The following is a 26,697-nucleotide window of genomic DNA, read 5'->3' as shown; positions in this document are numbered from 1 at the left end:
CTTTACCCATAGAATCGGTCATGTGGATAGAGCTGAAATGTAAACTACGCAGACCTTTACCCGTAGAATCGGTCATGTGGATAGCGCTAAAAGGTAAATCAAGCAGACCTTTACCCATAGAATTTGCCATGTGGATAGAGCTGAAAGGTAAATCAAGCAGACCTTTACCCATAGAATCGGTCATGTGGATAGAGCTGAAAGGTACGTCAAGCAGACCTTTATCCATAGAATCGGTCATGTGGATAGAGCTGAAAGGTAAGTCAAGCAGACCTTTACCCATAGAATCGGTCATGTCGATAAGAGCTGAAAGGTAAACTAAGCAGACCTTTACCCATAGAATTGGTCATGTGGATAGAGCTGAAAGGTAAATCAAGCAGACTTTTACCTATAGTATTGATAATGTAGGGAGATCTAAAAGGTTGATTTATCAGAACTACAACTATATAATTGGTGGTATGGGGAGATGTGAAAGGTAAATTTAGCAAAACTATGTCTATAGAATGAGTTGTGTGGGGAGACCTGAAAGAAAGTTTATTGTAAGCATAACTCGATCATAAACTACATGTATTAAAGTGTTCATTTGAGCTTATTTATTACCAAGTCAACAAGGTGTTTTAATTGTATGTTCATAAATATTGTGGTGCATGTAAACAATACATATGTTATAAACGTAGTTCTGATTATATTAACACTGCTGTCATGGCTTCCATTGAATCTGTTACATGTATTACCTGTGAACATTTGATGAGGAGTTTAATTTCTTCCTTCTCTCAGATTAATGACAATTTGCACAAATAAAAAATATAGTAACACTTGCTGAAATGTGTTGATAAGAGCTTTAAGCAGACACGTAATACAATTTATATTCTATTCTTATTACTTGTCTATTTAAATGCGCTGTTTCTGATGCAAAACTTGTTTGCTTTGTTCATTTATTATTGATTAGGAGAGTTTTAAGAGGAAACTTCACTGGAAGCTGTGTAGACAAGTGGCATTAATCTCTCTATAAAACTTGTACAATAAGGAGAGTAATTTATTTCTTAGATTCCAACATTTAAATTCTTTATTGATCATGGACACACGTCTGTTTGTTTTAAAGCAGAACACAAGTAATCTTAATTGATCCTGGTCATACATCTGGGTTTTTTTAACAGAATACATGTAATGTTTGAATTAAGATGTATCACAGTGACATTGTGATTATTTAGGATCCGTTTATTTTTAGCCCACCATCATCAGATGGTGGGCTATTCAAATCGCCTTGCGTCCGTGGTCCGTCCCGTCCCTCTGTCCGTCCACAGTCATTCAGATATACTTGTGGGGTGCATTAACGATTCATTCTGTGCAAAAATGTTCGTCACCTATAGGCGATGAAATTTAATGTAATTTTGGTATTTTTCCCCATAATAAATCATTAAACCTCATTGCGCATGTGCTTTTTTAGCGACGGAATGAACGGATATTAAATGTGATGTCCGTTTCTAATTAGAACTTGTGCGGTGCAAGTTCACAGACAAAAGACTACACCCCACAAGTTAATCCTGTCCGTATGACCGCCCCTCCGTCCGTAAACAATTCTTGTTATCGCTATTACCCAGAAAGTACTGAAGGGATCTTTCTGAAATTTTATATGTAGGTTCCCCTTGATCCCTATAGTTATACATATTGCATTTTGGGACCAGTCAGAAAACAACATGGCCAACAGGCAGCCATCTTGGATTTAGATCATTGAACATTGTTATCGTTATTTCTCAGAAAGCACTGAAGGGATCTTTCTAAAATTTCATATGAAGGTTCCCCTTGGTCCCTAGTTATGCATATTGCATTTCGGGACCAGTCGGAAAACAACATGGCCGACAGGCAGCCATCTTTGATTTTGATCATTGAAGTTTGTTATCGCTATTTTACAGAAGGAACTGAAGGGATCTTTCTGAAATTTCATATGTAGGTTCCCCTTGGTCCCTTATTATACATATTGAATTTTGGGACCAATCTGAAAACAGCATGGCCGACAGGCAGCCATCTTTGATTTTGACCATTGAAGTTTGTTATTGCTATTTTACAGAAGGTACAGAAGGGATCTTGCTAAAATTTCATATGTATAAGGTTCCCCTTGGTCACTCGTTTTGCATTTTGGAACCAATCTAAAAACAACATGGCCGACAGACAGCGATTATCGCTAAAAGTCAAATTTCATATATAGGTTCCTCATGTTTGAAAAGTACTGGAGGGATGTTTCTCAAGTTACACAGATTAGTAAGGGGAAGGGAAAAATAGAGAGAAGATCAATCTGACATGGAACCTATAAAGATCATTCAATGGTGGGCGCCAAGATCCGTCCACATTTTTTGGGAATGCAGACTAGTAGCAATCTTCTGGGAAGATTTCAAAGTATGGCTATATGATGATACTTTAACTAATTTACAATTACATGTTACGGATGTAATCTTGGGAAAGTTACATAAAGATCAAGAAGTCAAATATCTCAATACGTTAGTATTAATAGCAAAATTCCATATTTATAAACAATAAATTAAAAATTGTCTCCCCTGTATTAATGGATTCATAAAAGAACTAGATTTGTATCTAAAAACAGAGGAGGTAATTTACAAAAACAACATGGAGTATGATAGTTTTGTGAAAAAATGGTCTATATAAGTGAATAATTTTCCAGATCTTCTTCACACATATCATAACATGTACTTAAAAGTAAGTCAAAAGTTTTTCTTTTTTTATACCTTTAAACACAATATATTAAAATGAGAGAAAGCGTGAGTGGAAGGTTGTTTGTTTGTCTCTGTATTCCAAAAAAAACCAACCAATCCTTTTTTTTTTTCTATTCAACACTTATTACGTATTGTACATCTTACTGCTGTAATGATATGTCTGTATTATTATACCATGTAATATAATGTACCTGTATGTATACTATATGTAAAAGGATGAATAAAAAAGATTTCAAAACTGAAAAAAGATCTGTCTGGATCTCTTGTTAATAATGGGCACATGTGAACTTAATCTTTAGTATGGTGTCCTCTGGCTGGCCAATGTCAACTATTTCATTACAGCAACTTCTTTCCAAGAATGGATTATAGGTTTAAGATATTTTGATAGTAGCTTCCTGAGATGATGAAGCCCAACAAAACTTATTCAAGGTCGCAGGGGTCAAATTTGCATAAATCTTTAACAATTATTTAGTTATAATTGAGGTACATAACATGATTGGAAGAAATACACAAAAATATACTAAAATAACTTATACAAGATATTCATGTAAATTAAATCTTCCCACAAGATATTCTTTTCGTAATCTTCGTTAAAACAGGTGAGTGATTCAGTCCTGTTGGGATCGGTGATGGTGTGATAGATGACATTGTGTATGTATAGTAGTAGCATAGGATGGCACACTCTGCTCACTTCGCTATTATTCTCTTATTGCAGGATGGGACTAGCAATTTCTTTTGTTTCCACTGTTAAAGAAAAGGTAAGTCATAAAGAGGAAATCAGCCTTCCCAGACAAACTAACCTATGATTGACACACTACAATATCATTAGAAATATTATATATCATAGTAAAAGTACATCAGTTTAATTTATCAGTACATATAAGAATTCATGACATTATAGAATTGAAATCTAAAATGTTATCTAGATGAAACTGCAGCAGTAGAAGTAAGAGAATAGCTGTTATTGTTCCCAGCTGTGCTATAAGTGCCAGACAGAGTCCCAATCCATTTGAAGTAATATATTATAGTTTGTTTGATGGATAGCTCTCAGTTTTCCTTTACTGCAATATCATCTCTGTACTTTTACAAATTAAGTTAACATTCATTTAACTCAAAAACGATTTCTTTTTTCCTCAATAATTAAGAAAAAAATTCCTTTGATCTGTTTACCTGCTTTATCATCACTCAGACAATGTTGCCGGCAGAAATTAATACAGAAAATCAAAAAGCAAAAGTTTAAAGTGCATGAACATAATTATAATGTTGATAGAAAGAGAACTTCTACACAATCATTAAATTTGGGATTCTGTGGAGCTATGTTTACTCCAGAAGATCATTCTAAGGAGAAAATTTTTGAAGACAGCTAATTGTAGTACCTAACACTGGGGAGCCCAACAGGTTAGGACAAAACCCCTGTGGAAACTAGGGGAGACCAACATGTTATAGGACAAAACCCCTGTGGTATCTAGGGAAGACCAACAGGTTATAGGACAAAACCCTTGTGGAAACTAGGGGAGACCAACAGGTTAGGACAAAACCCCTGTGGAAACTAGGGGAGACCAACAGGTTAGGGAAAAAACCCTGTGGAAACTAGGGGAGACCAACATGTTAGGACAAAACCCCTGTGGAAACTAGGGGAGACCAACAGGTTATAGGACAAAACCCTTGTGGAAACTAGGGGAGACCAACAGGTTAGGGAAAAAACCCTGTGGAAACTAGGGGAGACCAACAGGTTAGGGAAAAAAAACCTGTGGAAACTAGGGGAGACCAACAGGTTAGGGAAAAAACCCTGTGGAAACTAGGGGAGACCAACAGGTTAGGGAAAAAAAACCTGTGGAAACTAGGGGAGACCAACAGGTTAGGGGAAAAAAACCTGTGGAAACTAGGGGAGACCAACAGGTTAGGGAAAAAACCCTGTGAAAACTAGGGGAGATCAACAGGTTAGGGGAAAATTAAAGTGGAAACTAGGGGAGACCAACAGGTTAGGACAAAATCTAAGTTAAAACTAGTGGAGACCAACAGGTTAGGACACAATCGAAGTGGAACCTAGGGGAGACCAACAGGTTAGGACAAAATCCAAGTCGAAACTAGGGGAGACCAACAGGTTAGGACAAAATCCAAGTGGAAACTAGAACACTGACACGTCAGAAAGGGCCCCGCTATGTGTCTGACCCTTCAGGGTAAATGTAATAATTATTGTCAGTGTTTTTCCTGCCTATATAACTGGGTGTGCCAAATGACACCATTCTCAATGCGTTTTAGCTTAATTTTTCCCAAAATCAACTCAATACCTGTATGTACCAATTTTCGCCGCAATCAAATTACATCAAAATTTCTACCAATCAGAAGCCTCTATTTCATTCTCATGACAACACAGGTTTTGGAAAGGTGAACCATTGTTCACCTATATACCAATTCTCACCAAAATCGAACAATAACTAAATTTCAACCAATCAGAAACCTCCATTTGTTACCATGGCAACAGACGGTTTTGTAAATGGTACCATTGTGTTTGGCTTCCCTAAATACCACTATGTACCAATTTTCACAGAAATCCTCCAACTCTAATCAATAATTTGGCACAAAAGAAAAAAACGGACAGACGGACGGACAGACAGACGGACAGATGGACAACCTGATTACTATAGGGCACCGCATCCTCGATGCGGGGCCCTAATAACATGATTGAATTGCATATACATTGGAAAACTGTTGAAGTGCAATTTATAATTACAATTCTTACATATAAGCTTTCACAGGTGTCAAGGGAGTTAAAGTAAACTGACATACACGAATATGATGAAATGGTTCATATATAATGAATTTCGTCCATAAGTATTGGCATGCTTCTACAAATGAAATAAAACATTTTTATACTTACCATAAAGAGCACAGCAGTTGTAATAAACAATTCTGCAATCTGCTATAACTAATGTTTCAAATTTATATAAAAGCATATCAAAAACAAGATCATTCATTGATAAGAAAATGTCAAAATTGTTTTGACTGCTAAAATCCAAAAGGGTCGATTACCTGGCATTTTGAAGCCGACCCAGGATGACCTTGACCGTTGACCTTTGAACTTGTGACCTTGAACTATGAGTTTGATCATTCTGTCAGTTAACTCTTGGTTTATTTCTTGACAACTTTGCATAATCGAATAGTGAACAGTTAAAAACAACAAAGATCCAGTATTTTCATGTTAATGTTAAAATCCAATATGGCCGCCTAACAGCCATTTTGAATCCGATTTGCATGAAATACTACACATCTGATCTAGGATGCATGAGGAATCATCAGTTTCAATTTGATACAAATCCTTCATCTCCTTCAATCATTTTTGTGCAGAAGAAAAAAAACGGACAGACGGACGGACAGACAGATAGACAGACAGACAGACGGACAGATGGACAACCTGATTACTATAGGGCACCCGCATCTTTCGATGCGGGGCCCTAACTAGGGGAGACCAACAGGTTACAACAAAATTCATGTGGAAACTTAGGGGAGACCAACAGGTTAGGAAAAAAAACTGTGGAGACTAGGGAAGCCAGACAGGTTAGGGGAAAAAAACCTGTGGAAACTAGGGGAGACCAACAGGTTAGGGGAAAAAAACCTGTGGAAACTAGGGGAGACCAACAGGTTAGGGGAAAAAAACCTGTGGAAACTAGGGGAGACCAACAGGTTAGGGGAAAAAAACCTGTGGAAACTAGGGGAGACCAAAAGGTTAGGGGAAAAAAACCTGTGGAAACTAGGGGAGACCAACAGGTTAGGGGAAAAAACCTGTGGAAACTAGGGGAGACCAACAGGTTAGGGAAAAAAACCTGTGGAAACTAGGGGAGACCAACAGGTTAGGGGAAAAAACCTGTGGAAACTAGGGGAGACCAACAGGTTAGGGGAAAAAAACCTGTGGAAACTAGGGGAGAACCAACAGGTTAGGGGAAAAAAAACCTGTGGAAACTAGGGGAGACCAACAGGTTAGGGGAAAAAACCTGTGGAAACTAGGGGAGACCAACAGGTTAGGGGAAAAAACCTGTGGAAACTAGGGGAGACCAACAGGTTAGGGGAAAAAAACTGTGGAAACTAGGGGAGACCAACAGGTTAGGGGAAAAAAAACTGTGGAAACTAGGGGAGACCAACAGGTTAGGGGGAAAAAACCTGTGGAAACTAGGGGAGACCAACAGGTAAGGGGGAAAAAACCTGTGGAAACTAGGGAGAACCAACAGGTAAGGGGAAAAAACCTGTGGAAACTAGGGGAGACCAACAGGTTAGGGGAAAAAAAACCTGTGGAAACTAGGGGAGACCAACAGGTTAGGACAAAACCCCTGTGGAAACTAGGGGAGACCAACAGGTTAGGGGAAAAAACCTGTGGAAACTAGGGGATACCAACAGGTTAGGGGGGAAAAAAACCTGTGGAAACTAGGGGAGACCAACAGGTTAGGGGAAAAAAACCTGTGGAAACTAGGGGAGACCAACAGGTTAGGACAAAAACCCCTGTGGAAACTAGGGGAGACCAACAGGTTAGGGGGAAAAAACCTGTGGAAACTAGGGGAGACCAACAGGTTAGGACAAAACCCCTGTGGAAACTAGGGGAGACCAACAGGTTAGGGGAAAAAAACCTGTGGAAACTAGGGGAGACCAACAGGTTAGGGAAAAAAACCTGTGGAAACTAGGGGAGACCAACAGGTTAGGGGAAAAAAAACCTGTGGAAACTAGGAGAGACCAACAGGTTAGGACAAAACCCCTGTGGAAACTAGGGGAGACCAACAGGTTAGGGGAAAAAACCTGTGGAAACTAGGGGAGACCAACAGGTTAGGGGAAAAAAACCTGTGGAAACTAGGGGAGACCAACAGGTTAGGACAAAACCCCTGTGGAAACTAGGGGAGACCAACAGGTTAGGGAAAAAGAAACTGTGGAAACTAGGGGAGACCAACAGGTTAGGGGAAAAAACCTGTGGAAACTAGGGGAGACCAACAGGTTAGGGGAAAAAAACCTGTGGAAACTAGGGGAGACCAACCGGTTAGGACAAAACCCCTGTGGAAACTAGGGGAGACCAACAGGTTAGGGGAAAAAACCTGTGGAAACTAGGGGAGACCAACAGGTTAGGGGAAAAAAACCTGTGGAAACTAGGGGAGACCAACAGGTTAGGGGAAAAAACCTGTGGAAACTAGGGGAGACCAACCGGTTAGGGAAAAAGAAACTGTGGAAACTAGGGGAGACCAACCGGTTAGGGAAAAAGAAACTGTGGAAACTAGGGGAGACCAACAGGTTAGGGGAAAAAAACCTGTGGAAACTAGGGGAGATCAACAGGTTAGGACAAAATTAAAGTGAAAACTAGGGGAGACCAACAGGTTAGGACAAAATCCAAGTCAAAACTAGTGGAGACCAACAGGTTAGGACACAATCGAAGTGGAACCTAGGGGAGACCAACAGGTTAGGACAAAATCCAAGTCGAAACTAGGGGAGACCAACAGGTTAGGACACAATCGAAGTGGAACCTAGGGGAGACCAACAGGTAAGGACAAAATCCAAGTCGAAACTAGGGGAGACCAACAGGTTAGGACAAAATCCAAGTGGAAACTAGGGGAGACCAACAGGTTACAACAAAATTCATGTGGAAACTAGGGGAGACCAACAGGTTAGGGAAAAAGAAACTGTGGAAACTAGGGGAGACCAACAGGTTAGGGGAAAAAAAACCTGTGGAAACTAGGGGAGATCAACAGGTTAGGGAAAAAGAAACTGTGGAAACTAGGGGAGACCAACAGGTTAGGGGAAAAAAACCTGTGGAAACTAGGGGAGACCAACAGGTTAGGGGAAAAAAACTGTGAAAACTAGGGGAGATCAACAGGTTAGGACAAAATTAAAGTGAAAACTAGGGGAGATCAACAGGTTAGGACAAAATTAAAGTGGAAACTAGGGGAGACCAACAGGTTAGGACAAAATCCAAGTCAAAACTAGGGGAGACCAACAGGTTAGGGAAAAAAACCTGTGGAGACTAGGGAAGCCAGACAGGTTAGGGGAAAAAAACCTGTGGAAACTAGGGGAGACCAACAGGTTAGGGGAAAAAATCCTGTGGAAACTAGGGGAGACCAACAGGTTAGGGGAAAAACACCTGTGGAAACTAGGGGAGACCAACAGGTTAGGGGGAAAAAACCTGTGGAAACTAGGGGAGACCAACAGGTTAGGGGAAAAAAACCTGTGGAAACTAGGGGAGACCAACAGGTTAGGACAAAACCCCTGTGGAAACTAGGGGAGACCAACAGGTTAGGGGAAAAAACCTGTGGAAACTAGGGGAGACCAACAGGTTAGGACAAAACCCCTGTGGAAACTAGGGGAGACCAACAGGTTAGGGGAAAAAACCTGTGGAAACTAGGGGAGACCAACAGGTTAGGGAAAAAAACCTGTGGAAACTAGGGGAGACCAACAGGTTAGGGGAAAAAAACCTGTGGAAACTAGGGGAGACCAACAGGTTAGGACAAAACCCCTGTGGAAACTAGGGGAGACCAACAGGTTAGGGGAAAAAACCTGTGGAAACTAGGGGAGACCAACAGGTTAGGGGAAAAAAAACCTGTGGAAACTAGGGGAGACCAACAGGTTAGGACAAAACCCCTGTGGAAACTAGGGGAGACCAACAGGTTAGGGAAAAAGAAACTGTGGAAACTAGGGGAGACCAACAGGTTAGGGGAAAAAACCTGTGGAAACTAGGGGAGACCAACAGGTTAGGGGAAAAAAACCTGTGGAAACTAGGGGAGACCAACCGGTTAGGACAAAACCCCTGTGGAAACTAGGGGAGACCAACAGGTTAGGGGAAAAAAACTGTGGAAACTAGGGGAGACCAACAGGTTAGGGGAAAAAACCTGTGGAAACTAGGGGAGACCAACAGGTAGGGGAAAAAACCCGGGGGAAACTAGGGGAGACCAACAGGTTAGGGGAAAAAACCTGTGGAAACTAGGGGAGACCAACAGGTTAGGGAAAAAAACCTGTGGAAACTAGGGGAGACCAACCGGTTAGGGAAAAAGAAACTGTGGAAACTAGGGGAGACCAACAGGTTAGGGAAAAAGAAACTGTGGAAACTAGGGGAGACCAACAGGTTAGGGGAAAAAAACCTGTGGAAACTAGGGGAGATCAACAGGTTAGGACAAAATTAAAGTGAAAACTAGGGGAGACCAACAGGTTAGGACAAAATCCAAGTCAAAACTAGTGGAGACCAACAGGTTAGGACACAATCGAAGTGGAACCTAGGGGAGACCAACAGGTTAGGACAAAATCCAAGTCGAAACTAGGGGAGACCAACAGGTTAGGACACAATCGAAGTGGAACCTAGGGGAGACCAACAGGTAAGGACAAAATCCAAGTCGAAACTAGGGGAGACCAACAGGTTAGGACAAAATCCAAGTGGAAACTAGGGGAGACCAACAGGTTACAACAAAATTCATGTGGAAACTAGGGGAGACCAACAGGTTAGGGAAAAAGAAACTGTGGAAACTAGGGGAGACCAACAGGTTAGGGGAAAAAAACCTGTGGAAACTAGGGGAGATCAACAGGTTAGGGAAAAAGAAACTGTGGAAACTAGGGGAGACCAACAGGTTAGGGGAAAAAAACCTGTGGAAACTAGGGGAGACCAACAGGTTAGGGGAAAAAAACTGTGAAAACTAGGGGAGATCAACAGGTTAGGACAAAATTAAAGTGAAAACTAGGGGAGATCAACAGGTTAGGACAAAATTAAAGTGGAAACTAGGGGAGACCAACAGGTTAGGACAAAATCCAAGTCAAAACTTAGGGGAGACCAACAGGTTAGGAAAAAAAACTGTGGAGACTAGGGAAGCCAGACAGGTTAGGGGAAAAAAACCTGTGGAAACTAGGGGAGACCAACAGGTTAGGGGAAAAAATCCTGTGGAAACTAGGGGAGACCAACAGGTTAGGGGAAAAACACCTGTGGAAACTAGGGGAGACCAACAGGTTAGGGGGAAAAAACCTGTGGAAACTACGGGAGACCAACAGGTTAGGGGAAAAAAACCTGTGGAAACTAGGGGGAGACCAACAGGTTAGGGGAAAAAAACCTGTGGAAACTAGGGGAGACCAACAGGTTAGGACAAAACCCCTGTGGAAACTAGGGGAGACCAACAGGTTAGGGGAAAAAACCTGTGGAAACTAGGGGAGACCAACAGGTTAGGAAAAAAAACCTGTGGAAACTAGGGGAGACCAACAGGTTAGGACAAAACCCTGTGGAAACTAGGGGAGACCAACAGGTTAGGGAAAAAGAAACTGTGGAAACTAGGGGAGACCAACAGGTTAGGGGAAAAAACCTGTGGAAACTAGGGGAGACCAACAGGTTAGGACAAAACCCCTGTGGAAACTAGGGGAGACCAACAGGTTAGGGGAAAAAACCTGTGGAAACTAGGGGAGACCAACAGGTTAGGGGAAAAAAACCTGTGGAAACTAGGGGAGACCAACAGGTTAGGACAAAACCCCTGTGGAAACTAGGGGAGACCAACAGGTTAGGGAAAAAGAAACTGTGGAAACTAGGGGAGACCAACAGGTTAGGGGAAAAAAACCTGTGGAAACTAGGGGAGACCAACAGGTTAGGGGAAAAAACCTGTGGAAACTAGGGGAGACCAACCGGTTAGGACAAAACCCCTGTGGAAACTAGGGGAGACCAACAGGTTAGGGGAAAAAACCTGTGGAAACTAGGGGAGACCAACAGGTTAGGGGGAAAAAAACCTGTGGAAACTAGGGGAGACCAACAGGTTAGGGGAAAAAAACCTGTGGAAACTAGGGGAGACCAACCGGTTAGGGAAAAAGAAACTGTGGAAACTAGGGGAGACCAACAGGTTAGGGAAAAAGAAACTGTGGAAACTAGGGGAGACCAACAGGTTAGGGGAAAAAAACCTGTGGAAACTAGGGGAGATCAACAGGTTAGGACAAAATTAAAGTGAAAACTAGGGGAGACCAACAGGTTAGGACAAAATCCAAGTCAAAACTAGTGGAGACCAACAGGTTAGGACACAATCGAAGTGGAACCTAGGGGAGACCAACAGGTTAGGGACAAAATCCAAGTCGAAACTAGGGGGAGACCAACAGGTTAGGACACATCGAAGTGGAAACCTAGGGGAGACCAACAGGTAGGACAAAATCCAAGTCGAAACTAGGGGAGACCAACAGGTTAGGACAAAATCCAAGTGGAAACTAGGGGAGACCAAACAGGTTACAACAAAATTCATGTGGAAACTAGGGGAGACCAACAGGTTAGGGAAAAAGAAACTGTGGAAACTAGGGGAGACCAACAGGTTAGGGGGAAAAAAACCTGTGGAAACTAGGGGAGATCAACAGGTTAGGGAAAAAGAAACTGTGGAAACTAGGGGAGACCAACAGGTTAGGGGAAAAAAACCTGTGGAAACTAGGGGAGACCAACAGGTTAGGGGAAAAAAACTGTGAAAACTAGGGGAGATCAACAGGTTAGGACAAAATTAAAGTGAAAACTAGGGGAGATCAACAGGTTAGGACAAAATTAAAGTGGAAACTAGGGGAGACCAACAGGTTAGGACAAAATCCAAGTCAAAACTTAGGGGAGACCAACAGGTTAGGAAAAAAAACTGTGGAGACTAGGGAAGCCAGACAGGTTAGGGGAAAAAAACCTGTGGAAACTAGGGGAGACCAACAGGTTAGGGGAAAAAATCCTGTGGAAACTAGGGGAGACCAACAGGTTAGGGGAAAAAAACCTGTGGAAACTAGGGGAGACCAACAGGTTAGGGGGAAAAAAACCTGTGGAAACTAGGGGAGACCAACAGGTTAGGGGAAAAAAAACCTGTGGAAACTAGGGGAGACCAACAGGTTAGGGGAAAAAAACCTGTGGAAACTAGGGGAGACCAACAGGTTAGGACAAAACCCCTGTGGAAACTAGGGGAGACCAACAGGTTAGGGGAAAAAACCTGTGGAAACTAGGGGAGACCAACAGGTTAGGGGAAAAAAACCTGTGGAAACTAGGGGAGACCAACAGGTTAGGACAAAACCCCTGTGGAAACTAGGGGAGACCAACAGGTTAGGGAAAAAGAAACTGTGGAAACTAGGGGAGACCAACAGGTTAGGGGAAAAAACCAGTGGAAACTAGGGGAGACCAACAGGTTAGGGGAAAAAACCTGTGGAAACTAGGGGAGGCCAACAGGTTAGGACAAAACCCCTGTGGAAACTAGGGGAGACCAACAGGTTAGGGGAAAAAAACTGTGGAAACTAGGGGAGACCAACAGGTTAGGGGAAAAAACCTGTGGAAACTAGGGGAGACCAACAGGTTAGGGGAAAAAACCTGTGGAAACTAGGGGAGACCAACAGGTTAGGGGAAAAAACCTGTGGAAACTAGGGGAGACCAACAGGTTAGGGAAAAAAACCTGTGGAAACTAGGGGAGACCAACCGGTTAGGGAAAAAGAAACTGTGGAAACTAGGGGAGACCAACAGGTTAGGGAAAAAGAAACTGTGGAAACTAGGGGAGACCAACAGGTTAGGGGAAAAAAACCTGTGGAAACTAGGGGAGATCAACAGGTTAGGACAAAATTAAAGTGAAAACTAGGGGAGACCAACAGGTAAGGACAAAATCCAAGTCAAAACTAGTGGAGACCAACAGGTTAGGACACAATCGAAGTGGAACCTAGGGGAGACCAACAGGTTAGGACAAAATCCAAGTCGAAACTAGGGGAGACCAACAGGTTAGGACACAATCGAAGTGGAACCTAGGGGAGACCAACAGGTTAGGACAAAATCCAAGTCGAAACTAGGGGAGACCAACAGGTTAGGACAAAATCCAAGTGGAAACTAGGGGAGACCAACAGGTTACAACAAAATTCATGTGGAAACTAGGGGAGACCAACAGGTTAGGGAAAAAGAAACTGTGGAAACTAGGGGAGACCAACAGGTTAGGGGGAAAAAACCTGTGGAAACTAGGGGAGATCAACAGGTTAGGAAAAAAGAAACTGTGGAAACTAGGGGAGACCAACAGGTTAGGGGAAAAAAACCTGTGGAAACTAGGGGAGACCAACAGGTTAGGGGAAAAAAACTGTGAAAACTAGGGGAGATCAACAGGTTAGGACAAAATTAAAGTGAAAACTAGGGGAGATCAACAGGTTAGGACAAAATTAAAGTGGAAACTAGGGGAGACCAACAGGTTAGGACAAAATCCAAGTCAAAACTAGTGGAGACCAACAGGTTAGGACACAATCGAAGTGGAACCTAGGGGAGACCAACAGGTTAGGACAAAATCCAAGTCGAAACTAGGGGAGACCAACAGGTTAGGACAAAATCCAAGTGGAAACTAGGGGAGACCAACAGGTTACAACAAAATTCATGTGGAAACTAGGGGAGACCAATAGGTTAGAAAAAAAAACCTGTGGAGACAAGGGGAGCCCGACAGGTTAGGGGAAAAAACCCTGTGGAAACTAGGGGAGACCAACAGGTTAGGGGAAAAAAACCTGTGGAAACTAGGGGAGACCAACAGGTTAGGGGAGAAAAAACCTGTGGAAACGAGGGGAGACCAACAGGTTAGGGGAAAAAACCTGTGGAAACTAGGGGAGACCAACAGGTTAGGGGAAAAGAAACTGTTGAAACTAGGGGAGCCCAACAGGTTACAACAAAATTCATGTGGAAACTAGGGGAGACCAACAGGTTAGAAAAAAAACCTGTGGAAACTAGGGGAGACCAACAGGTTAGGGGAAAAAACCCTGTGGAAACTATCAACAGGTTAGGACAAAACCCCTGTGGAAACTAGGGGAGACCAACAGGTTAGGACAAAAAAACTGTGGAAACTAGGGGAGCCCAACAGGTTAGGACAAAAAACCTGTGGAAACTAGGGGAGACCAACAGGTTAGGACAAAATTCATGTGAAAACTAGGGGAGCCCAACAGGTTAAAACAAAATTCATGTGGAAACTAGGGGAGACCAACAGGTTAGAAGACCAAATACTCATGGGACCTTGCAAAGCCTACCTAGGTATGACAAAATACTGTATGGACCTATAGGGAAGATAAACAGGTTAGGACAAAATCCTGTATGGACCTATAAGGAAGATATACAGGCTAGGACAAAATCCTGTATGGACCTATAAGGAAGATAAACAGGCTAGGACAAAATCCTGTATGGACCTATTGGGAAGATAAATAGGCTAGGACAAAATCCTGTATGGACCTATAGGGAAGATATACAGGTGAGGACAAAATCCTGTATGGACCTATAAGGAAGATCAAACAGGCTAGGACAAAATCCTGTATGGACTTATAGGGAAGATATACAGGTTTAAAGGACTAAAAGCCATGAGCCTAGAAACATCACAGTCAGTTTACGTCAGACTAACACCAGATCAGAAGAAGATCCTCCTTTTTAAGTTGTTCATTTAGGTAGTCACCAACTTCTACAAGGAGACCTTGTTTCAAAATGACCCTGACTGTAGACAGGTGATACAAATTAAAAGATTAGAACCTGTGGGGATTCTAGCAGGTAACAAAGACACACATGAAGACCATTCAGTGATGGTTGACAAGATCCCCATGGATACATTTTTACGTTGCATTAAGTTAATTTCTTCAAGACAGTTGACACAGGCCTCTTTTAAATTTTGATACTTTATTACTGTGTAATCATAACAAGTAAAACAGGATCTATTAATATTGCTCTGTTAACTTGGAACATTTTCTTTTTCAATTCACCTAGCTCAAAGGGTCAAATGAGCTATTTATTACTTGCAATGGTATCCTGAGTAAACATGTAGAAGTTTGTGAATAAAGAAAAATCTAGCAATAATTGTTTTGTAACTGAGTAAATGGGGGCCACTATTTGATGATTTAGTGTAACCATACCTTGAGTTAATCGTTTCTGTGTTAAGTCATTCCGAGGACCAGTTTCATCAATGTTCCTTCGACTTGAGGAAATTCTTTACCTTTAAATTTCCATAGGAAAGTATTACAGAATGTAATTACATGTAAATTAATTAACTTAGATTGTTTTCTTTAAATACTGTAATGCTTTCCTGTGGGAAATTTTAAGTGAAAAAAAATTCCTCATGTTTAAAAAATGTTGATTAAACCCCAGCCAGGTGGTAGTTATGATGGGGTCAAATTCAGTAATCATTAAACCCCAGCCAGGTGGTAGTTATGATGGGGTCAAATTCTGTAATCATTAAACCCAAGCCAGGTGGTAGTTATGATGGGGTCAAATTCAGTAATCATTAAACCCCAGCTAGGTGGTAGTTATGATGGGGTCAAATTCTGTTATCATTAAACCCCAGCCAGGCCGGTGGTCGTTATGATGGGGTCAAATTCTGTAATCATTAAACCCCAGCCAGGTGGTAGGTATGATGGGGTCAAATTCTGTAATCATTAAACCCCAGCCAGGTGGTAGTTATGATGGGGTCAAATTCTGTAATCATTAAACCCCAGCTAGGTGGTAGTTATGATGGGGTCACATTCTGTGATCATTAAACCCCAGCTAGGTGGTAGTTATGATGGGGTCACATTCTGTGATCATTAAACCCCAGCCAGGTGGTAGTTATGATGGGGTCACATTCTGTAATCATTAAACCCCAGCCAGGTGGTAGTTATGATGGGGTCAAATTCTGTAATCATTAAACCCCAGCTAGGTGGTAGTTATGATGGGGTCAAATTCTGTAATCATTAAACCCCAGCTAGGTGGTAGTTATGATGGGGTCAAATTCTGTAATCATTAAACCCCAGCCAGGTGGTAGTTATGATGGGGTCACATTCTGTAATCATTAAACCCCAGCTAGGTGGTAGTTATGATGGGGTCACATTCTGTTATCATTAAACCCCAGCTAGGTGGTAGTTATGATGGGGTCACATTCTGTAATCATTAAACCCCAGCCAGGTGGTAGTTATGATGGGGTCACATTCTGTTATCATTAAACCCCAGCCAGGTGGTAGTTATGATGGGGTCACATTCTGTAATCATTAAACCCCAGCTAGGTGGTAGTTATGATGGGGTCACATTCTGTAATCATTAAACCCCAGCTAGGTGGTAGTTATGATGGGGTCACATTCTGTAATCATTAAACCCCAGCCAGGTGGTAGTTATGATGGGGTCACATTCTGTTATCATTAAACCCCAGCCAGGTGGTAGTTATGATGGGGTCACATTCTGTAATCATTAAACCCCAGCTAGGTGGTAGTTATGATGGGGTCACATTCTGTAATCATTAAACCCCAGCTAGGTGGTAGTTATGATGGGGTCACATTCTGTAATCATTAAACCCCAGCCAGGTGGTAGTTATGATGGGGTCACATTCTGTAATCATTAAACCCCAGCCAGGTGGTAGTTATGATGGGGTCACATTCTGTTATCATTAAACCCCAGCTAGGTGGTAGTTATGATGGGGTCACATTCTGTAATCATTAAACCCCAGCCAGGTGGTAGTTATGATGGGGTCACATTCTGTAATCATTAAACCCCAGCCAGGTGGTAGTTATGATGGGGTCAAATTCAGTAATCATTAAACCCCGGCCAGGTGATAGTTATGATGGGGTCACATTCTGTTATCATTAAACCCCGGCCAGGTGGTAGTTATGATGGGGTCACATTCTGTAATCATTAAACCCCAGCTAGGTGGTAGTTATGATGGGGTCACATTCTGTAATCATTAAACCCCAGCCAAGTGGTCGTTATGATGGGGTCACATTCTGTAATCATTAAACCCCAGCCAGGTGGTAGTTATGATGGGGTCACATTCTGTAATCATTAAACCCCAGCCAAGTGGTCGTTATGATGGGGTCACATTCTGTAATCATTAAACCCCAGCTAGGTGGTAGTTATGATGGGGTCACATTCTGTAATCATTAAACCCCAGCCAAGTGGTCGTTATGATGGGGTCACATTCTGTAATCATTAAACCCCAGCCAGGTGGTAGTTATGATGGGGTCACATTCTGTAATCATTAAACCCCAGCCAAGTGGTCGTTATGATGGGGTCACATTCTGTAATCATTAAACCCCAGCTAGGTGGTAGTTATGATGGGGTCACATTCTGTAATCATTAGACACCTATGTACAGCCAAATTTAGTTCTGTTACTCGGTAACAATATCTGCTACTAAATCAGCTTTCTTTCACAAGAGAATAGAAAATACAAAGAAAGGTGTCGCAGTTCTTGTTGATGTTCCTTGACATTTTTGAATAATTGACAGTTTCTGTGACCTTGATGGCAAAGTTAAGAATTATTTTAATGACATTCTTCCTGTTGTGAACAGCATGCTCAGCTCCTGAAACCATGATTTCTTTTAATTATTTTCATATTGATTTTCAAGGAAAATAAAGTGTGAACTCATCAGAAAGAGAGAAAACCAGTATTATTGTCTCCATGTCTCATGCATTGTTGATGGGATCAGAGTGATGTTTTTAACATCTCGGTAATTTCAACTTCTGTCAAAAACAATGGAATTGTGAACAGATATATGTATGAAATCTAAATGAGTTCCAGTAAGATTGATGAAGTGTAGAGGAAGTTTAGTTTTTATGAGCATTGCATGTATAATAATTAGAATCTAAATCAAGTGTTTGTTTGCAGGTTTGGTACCATTCTAACTGTAATAACCGTGGTCGTGGCTGTTACAACACAAACCTTACTGACTATGGAGGCTGCTGTATCTGGTACGATGAGCCAAAGGTAGGTAACTCTAACATAAACCACTCGGTATCTGGTACGACGAACCAAAGGTAGGTAACTCTAACATAAACCACTTGGTATCTGGTACGATGAGTCAAAGGTAGGTAACTCTAACATAAACCACTCAGTATCTGGTACGATGAGTCAAAGGTAGGTAACTCTAACATAAACCACTCAGTATCTGGTACGATGAGTCAAAGGTAGGTAACTCTAACATAAACCACTCAGTATCTGGTACGATGAGTCAAAGGTAGGTAACTCTAACATAAACCACTCAGTATCTGGTACGACGAACCAAAGGTAGGTAACTCTAACATAAACCACTCAATATCTGGTACGATGAGTCAAAGGTAGGTAACTCTAACATAAACCACTCAATATCTGGTACGACGAACCAAAGGTAGGTAACTCTAACATAAACCACTCAGTATCTGGTACGACGAACCAAAGGTAGGTAACTCTAACATAAACCACTCAGTATCTGGTACGACGAACCAAAGGTAGGTAACTCTAACATAAACCACTCAGTATCTGGTACGATGAGTCAAAGGTAGGTAACTCTAACATAAACCACTCAATATCTGGTACGACGAACCAAAGGTAGGTAACTCTAACATAAACCACTCAGTATCTGGTACGAAGAGCCAAAGGTAGGTAACTCTAACATAAACCACTCAGTATCTGGTACGAAGAGCCAAATGTAGGTAACTCTAACATAAACCACTCAGTATCTGGTACGATGAGTCAAAGGTAGGTAACTCTAACATAAACCACTCAGTATCTGGTACGACGATCCAAATGTAGGTAACTCTAGCATAAACCACTTCAATATGGTACGAAGAGTCCAAGTTAAGGTAAATCTATTTTATTTTAGTTTTGCTGTATATTGTTTAATACCCTTTTAAAGATGGTCTTCCCATGTTTTCGAGGTGCCCTTGTGTGGTGAGTGTTTGTGTGTGTGTTTTGGTAGGCTGTGTTATGCTTGTTTGCCCGACCTTGTGATGGTGTGAAACTGACACCGACTTTATAGTGCTACCTCACTGCATGAACACAACATTCGATCATATTATACTGATTATGGATGAACAAGTTGTCCCACTCGTAAAATGATGAGCATCAAGCACAGAAGACCTTTGTAAGCCTTCCTCATCTGGGTTTCCACACACTGGACCAGTTTCATTACACAAATATCAATATTTCAGGACTTAGAAATTATTTGCTTATTAAAGAGAAATAACTCTGGCTAAAAAGAAAGCTTTCTCTGTGCTAAAAATCATAATTAATGTGGCAGTTATTAATTATAGTACTTTAAAATAATAATATTCAAAAATGTCAGAAATGACCTTTATAATTTTCTATACTTAAGGATGTATATTTATAGCAATAGTAATCTTTTATTTATGCATCTGTACATCCATAAGATTGTGTACAGGATATCTCGTGAACCCCTGAACAGATCTATAGTTCATACTCACACCATAGCATCTCACTATCAAGGTCTTTACCTGATCAGATTTAGGTGGTCATCGGTTAAGGTTAAAGGTCGAAGGTCACACTTTACCAGTTTTGAAATTAAAAGAAACTTGTGTACCAGACGTCTCGTGCACCCCTGAACAGATTTAGTTCAAATTCACATCATATATGTTTTATCTGTGGAAGGCTACACTTGACCAAAACAAAAGAAAAAGCTTGCATTCAAGACATCTCTTGAGACCCAGGACAGATTTATTTACATCAGAACATAACAGCATGAAATTCTGCATATGATAAGATTGTGGTGGTCAACGATTAGGTTAAAAAATATCAAAGATCACACTTGACAATTTTTAAAATAAGAAGACTTGTTTTCAAGATTTCTAACTCACCCCTTGGCCATTTATCTTATGAGGGTGGGGTATTATGTAATATCTATCTATATCTATAACTTGTTTTAAATGTTTGCTTCAAGTAAATTACTGATTCCAATTGAAAAACAACTATGTATAATGTTGATACCTGAATCGCTTATTAGAAGCAAGAAAAGAAAGGTAGAATACCTTAATGTTGGGAGAGGTCTGTTATGCTTTAATTTGTAGTCATATTCTGACTAATTTTTCATGAAATTTCCTTTTTGTAGCTGTTGCTGGAAATCCAAGAACACCTTGATATCACCATAGATACAGTTGAAGCTGACCTCAAGATTCCCATTAACGAGTTTGATGGAAAAGTTACCTATGGTAACAAGAGAAGAAATACAGGTAAATTGTGTTTATATTGAGTTTTTTTTTAGCTCAAATGATGAAAAGAGCATTTGCCATGGTATGAGATCAATTGTCAGCATTAAAGGTCACCTTAAAAGACGAAGTCTCAGTTGACCTATTGTCTTTTAATGAAATTTTCAAGAAACCTTTCATGTCCCAATTTAAGCTCAACCAAAATTGTGTAATATGGTCCCCACCCCCTAGGGGACTGAGGGGTAACTCCAACACAAATCATATGAGTAAAGCTCGTGTATTAAACTTTAAATAGTACATGTCAGATGTCAGTCTTTATCTACCTATCTGATGAACAAATTTAATATTTTATCACAGGAAGTGGGTATCAAGGACATGTGGCTTCATTGGCCCCGGCAGTCAAGGAGCTGGCTGACCTTGAGAAAAGAGCACAGACGTCATTCATTGACCTCAAAAACAATAAACGGTTCATGACACGATGATCTAAAGAGTAATCTATATGACTGAAGAGTTCCTTACCTGAATGACTTATCTGTTTAAAGGATGCTTGATGTACATGTACTGGTCACTGTGTATATAGTCTGATAGGGGTTATTTATAATATAGGACACATTGATATAATGTCACTATGGAGATTACTATAATCAGTTTTGTTAAAAGCAATGCTTATGGCTTATTTTCTCTGGAAAAATATTCTTTAACAATCTTCAATTTATTAGCTCACCTGGTCCGAAGGACCACATGGTGAGCTTATGCCATAACCGCTGATCAGAATTTAACCACATTTGGTAGGAAGCATCCCTAGGTAGGGTGGGACTCAAATTTATACATATGATGGGGCTGACCCCCCAGGGGCCCGAGGGGCGGGGCCAAAAGGGGTCGATTTGGCAATATTGATATAAACAACTTCTTCTCTGGACCTAAGCAATGTATGACATTGATATTTCAGCAGTAACATCCCTAGGTGGGTGGGATTCTAATTTATACATATGATGATGGGGCTGACCCCCCAGGGGCCTTAGGGGGTGGGACCAAAAGTGGTGATTTTGGCAATATTGATATTAACAACTTCTTCTCTGGACCTAAGCAATGTTCGACACTGATATTTCAGTGGTAACATCTCTAGGTGGCGGGAATTTAAATTTATACATATGATGGGCTGATCCCCCCCAGGGGCCTCAAGGGGCAAAAAGGGATCAATTTGACTATATTGCTATAAAGGACTTATTGCATTTTTGAAACAATTAAGATCATGAGATGAACACAATCCTGATGTAAAAAATAAGCCCAGGGGTCCTTTCCCAACCCCAAGGGGTTAAGGTTTCTTTAAACACAATCATGTTGAGTGTTGACTTCGTTTCTAGGTTATATCATTGAAGCAGCCAGTTGAGATCTTCACCCCATAATCATACATATAGTATTGTTAGACATTAACAAATATAACATGAACATTATTTTTATCTTTGCTCAAATAAACCAGGTGAGCGATACAGTGGGGGAGGTTTTTTCTCTTTTTCTCAGGATATCTTCAAGCACTTTTATGATCCTGATTCTAATAACGTACATTCAAGTGCCTAGTGACTTCATTCATGAGCCTTATTTACAGTGATTTCGTGATTTCAATATGTAAACTATACATGTGTGGGTAACTTTTGCCTAAATTTCCACGTTTCCAGTATTTAGAAGCTTTGCTGATTTTACTGAACAATTGCTTATTTAAGTTTCAATGCCGTAATATAGATGGAATATTATTGTGATCTCAAACAGCAATTAATAAAGTGCTACTATTGCAAAAGTGATCTTGTTCTTTTGTTTTATGTCAGACAATTCTCTACCAATGCAAATGTGGAGGTATTCACTAAAAGCAACTTCTTAGATTACATGCCTGTGAAGTATGCCCCTTCCTTCCTTCCTTCCTTCCAACCAACCAACCAACATGACTGTGAAATGCTTCTACTAAAACTGCACCATATATAGCTGTTTCATCATTTTAAATACTTTGAACTATAATGATAGCGACCAAAAGAGCTGAATTGTAAAAGTTAAGTACAAAACTATCTGTATCATCTGTAACCTCCTGAACAAAATTGAAAACAAGGGAGTTATCCCTATAATCTACCAAGTTCTATGATTTCACATGTACGTCTCTGTTGATAAGTTTCTATAAGATATAAGATAATTAAATTGTGTTTTCCTGTTACTCTCAATCATGAATGTCACTATTTGAAACAAGACAGCCATGACTCTGTTAACGGTCATCTGGCAATTTAACCATTTTATATAAAGGATTTAACACAAGTGATATGAGCCTTCGGCAAGTTTATTTGAAATTAATGAAAACATGTAATAAATTCAATATTACATGAACACCAGAGTACAATAACTAACTCTCAATCATTGTCATAAGGCCACTCTACTACATGGATGTCTTACCTTGCTGGCATACTTCAAGTGTGATCAAACAAGAACTTTGAACAAGAGATAAAAACATTAACACATTTACAGCAAAGTTCCCCTTTCAGCCCTGCCCCTCTGTCCAGACCTAATGGTGACCTTTAAAAAAAATAATGAATAAATAAATAAATGTTAAAAACTCACTTGAATGTAAACCTTAAATCTATAACATATAAATAGTCTTCTTTTTTTTTCCGGAAAATATCTTTGTTAATTGCGATGGATATTATTCAATGCACCAAAAGACAACTATAATCCTATTCTTAAAAGCTGTCCTCAGATGTGCTGGTGGTGAAAAATTGAGAGAGAAAACGTTATTGTTGAAAAATTTAGATTTTACATTACATGCAACTAGACTTACTGTAAATGATAACATAAACTTCAGGTTTCCATAAATTTGCATAGCTCATATGGTAGAAACACCTCTTAATGTCAATTTAGCTTTATTAAATAATATTAAATAAGTTTAACGACACATATGGCGGACGACGATGGACGGACCTTTGGGTCAGATGACCTGAAAAATAAAAATCATGCAAGCAATAATACTGTGAAACGACAAGCAGTCTAGCAAAAGCAGAAACAAAAAAATCCATTTTAGAACATGAAAGATCACATCAGTGAATTATGTAACATGCACTTAGTTGAGAGTCGGATAAATAATACTCAAATGTTAACACTGTATATGTTACAAAATCTTGTGAATCGTAGGGGCCGCGGTGGCCGAGTGGTTAAGGTGTCCCGACACTTAATCACTAGCCCTCCAGTTCGAAACCTACGTGGGGCAGTTGCCAGGTACTGACTGTAGGCCGGTGGTTTTTCTCCGGGTACTCCGGCTTTCCTCCACCTCTAAACCTGGCACGTCCTTAAATGACCCTGGCTGTTAATAGGACGTTAAACAAAAACAAACCAAAAATTGTGAATCGTACATGTACATTGTTAACAGTATAGTATAACAAAATTAAACCTACTTCGCATCCCAGCTGACTGCTGACGGTCGTGTTTCCAATGATGTCTGTGTTTACATTCACACAAATTAAAACCACCAGCAATATAAAGTTGTAAGAATAAGAATGTATTGGAGGGTAGCATGGCCAGGGAGATCTGTCAACTTTTCCAGACATGTTATTAACTTCATAATAGGATGTACTGATGATGTAATAGCGAGCAGTATTAACCTCAGCCGATACTATCAGCAGAGATCAATATGAAATCTTCCCGAAGACGATTGGCATTTTGAACTCGAAGTGTACTTTAAACACAACCGTTAAATGAGGGAGTATCAATTTAGAATTATATGGATGAATTCTGACATAGCCATTATCATATTCTATCTCTTATTCGACACTGTAGCTAATATTTTTTGAAGTTCTTTACAAAACAGAACACATCACGTGGGGGTTTACAGAGAGAATATTGATGACAAATGCCATTAGGGATTTTCGGTAGCTTTTCTATCCAGAACAATTTCTACATGAATCAGTTATGTCTGTATCCTGGTTTAATGGTACCCAAGTTAGATTTTATACAGATAACACACAAAGAATTCTGATTTCAGTTTGTATCGGTGAACGATATATTTCGGTTTTTTCCCAGCTGTTATATCCTGTATTCCTCTAGAGCTTTCACTGTATGCTACTGAATATGTTTCAGGAACATTTTAAAAGATTTATGGACCAGGGTGTACTTCCTCCTTGCGGCCATGAGCCTTAAAAGATAACTAGCAATATGACGTTCCTCTGATTCACATACAAAAGCTCACATCATCTGGTATAAGTTTACTGGTATCAATACTGTGGTGTGGGGAAGGGGACGTCCTTTTAATTAATATCTGGTTGTTCCATTGTGACTACTCCAGTTATCATTGTTGTCTGGATTTTACTTAGATTTACTAAACGAGTGTTGACAACAAAACAAAGAACAGTTTCCAAGGAATACCTGGTCTTACTATCTCGTTTCAATGACTTCATATGTCAAGCTTTCTTTTTTTATATTTTGTCCTCATCTTTTCGATTGTGTACTCATGCCACATGTTTAATGCTGCTTAAGGAAATAAGACCAAAAAGAAAGATATGCATACAGACTCTTGAAAAAATAAGACCAAGTGTTTCGCAAGAGTAAGCATCTTCTGCTTCCTCGGCGACACCAACCATACAAATGTAGGTTAAGTCAAATTCACAAAATAGGAACTATGGTGGCGACATGGGGACCATTATGCATTTCAACAAGTATCAACCAAAACAATAGAATATCGACAATAACAAAATAACGACGGCAAAATAAGAACAACTATATATGCATGGAGACCATTGTACAAGGTGATTCCAGGGTCCGGGTCAAGTCACATTCCCAAATTCAGGACTAGCTAGGGTAGTGACAATGGAACCATTAAGCATATCAACAAGCTTCATCTCTCGAAACCTTGTTAACATTCATTAACATCCGATAATTCACTTGTATTTCTCAGTATGGAATCTTCCCATGAATTTGTACAACCCTTTTCACGATTTCATTCTCGTTTGTGTCGTGTTTGACCATAAGATGTGTATTTTACACTTTTCATTGTAATTAGCCTTCCTTGGAGAATACAGCACTTAAATAACAAGACAACGAAAACATTCCTAGGTTTAAAATAGGGTATGGCAGCGTAATAAGTATGCAAATCAAGATGTTTTGAGAAAAGGCATTTTTCGGGCGCAATTGTTCAAGTTTGAACGCACATGCTCTTTGGGGTACTTCCAAATTTACATTAATTTAAATTCTGAAGTATTTCCGAGTACTGTAGTGTAAGGGACACATTTTGGTTGCATGGATTATGCCAATAACTTGGAGATCTTGCCACTGAATGGTATATTGTAAATCAATGTTTAAATCTGTTTTGATGTATTTGTTTTCGCTTCAGTCTGCTTTATTTAAGGGTTAACTGTAATATTTTTTTTACGTTATTGAGCAATAACACCAAAAACTGGGGTGTACTCTGAATAAACCGTGATTGTGAAAAGAGTACACCCCAGTTTTTTGTGTTATTGCTCAATAACGTAAAAAAAATATTACAGTTAACCCTTATAATTTAATTAACAACGATAAGAAACATTTTCATTAAGTTTAACATGTTTATTTTGCTCCAGATATTTAAAAACATATCGATAAATACAAAATCCCGTGAACGATTACTCCACTGACGTCACAATTTTTTTTTTATGTTATGAGATGATAACATAATTTTTTGAGCCAATGAAAATGCTTGTTATAAGCAAAATTAAATTATTAATATTTGTTACAGCTATTTTTAGTAGCGTTTAGATATAAATACATTTGAGATTTTAGAAAACCTGCATATTTTGAAAACAAAAATGATGAATTTCTGTTTTCTACTAACCATTAAATAAGACAATGATACAGATTTTGAACTTCTTTGAGATATGATGTCTGTTCAATTTTATTATAGGTCATTATGAAGGTAAAATGGTATTACAGAAACATTCGAATGGGTAACTCTCTAAACAATACATCAATACAATTGTATTTTTGAACTAGGTCACGGAACGGTCGACTAGCAGGGTCATTGATTGATGATGTAAGTTTTGTTTTAATTCTTAGACCGTTTCAAATAACTTAGACAATAATTCTTTCCATGACATATCGAATTCCAA

The 26,697-nt window shown here is 40.0% G+C and overlaps 1 protein-coding gene across 2 annotated transcripts in view; it reads left to right on the top strand.

Annotated features, from left to right (window-relative positions):
- LOC117337901 (ATP-dependent RNA helicase DDX1-like) overlaps nt 1–22,389 on the top strand; it is a 191,224-nt gene extending 168,835 nt beyond the window's left edge. The window contains exons 25-29 of one of the 2 annotated variants that reach the window (XM_033899045.1): nt 3,442–3,484; nt 18,279–18,361; nt 18,862–18,877; nt 20,494–20,614; nt 20,948–22,389. In XM_033899045.1, the coding sequence (XP_033754936.1) occupies nt 3,442–3,484; nt 18,279–18,361; nt 18,862–18,877; nt 20,494–20,614; nt 20,948–21,072 (388 nt within the window). In that variant the 3' untranslated portion in view covers nt 21,073–22,389. Of the gene's footprint in view, nt 1–3,441; nt 3,485–18,278; nt 18,378–18,861; nt 18,878–20,493; nt 20,615–20,947 lie in introns of both variants that reach the window. The other variant, XM_033899044.1, reaches the window with a different exon arrangement.
- The last annotated feature ends 4,308 nt before the right edge of the window (nt 22,390–26,697 follow it).

Source organism: Pecten maximus, chromosome 11, assembly GCF_902652985.1.
Source record: "Pecten maximus chromosome 11, xPecMax1.1, whole genome shotgun sequence".
Lineage (NCBI taxonomy): Eukaryota > Metazoa > Mollusca > Bivalvia > Pectinida > Pectinidae > Pecten > Pecten maximus.
Note: the sequence above shows the minus strand (reverse complement) of the source record. Positions and strands in the feature narration are given on the sequence as shown.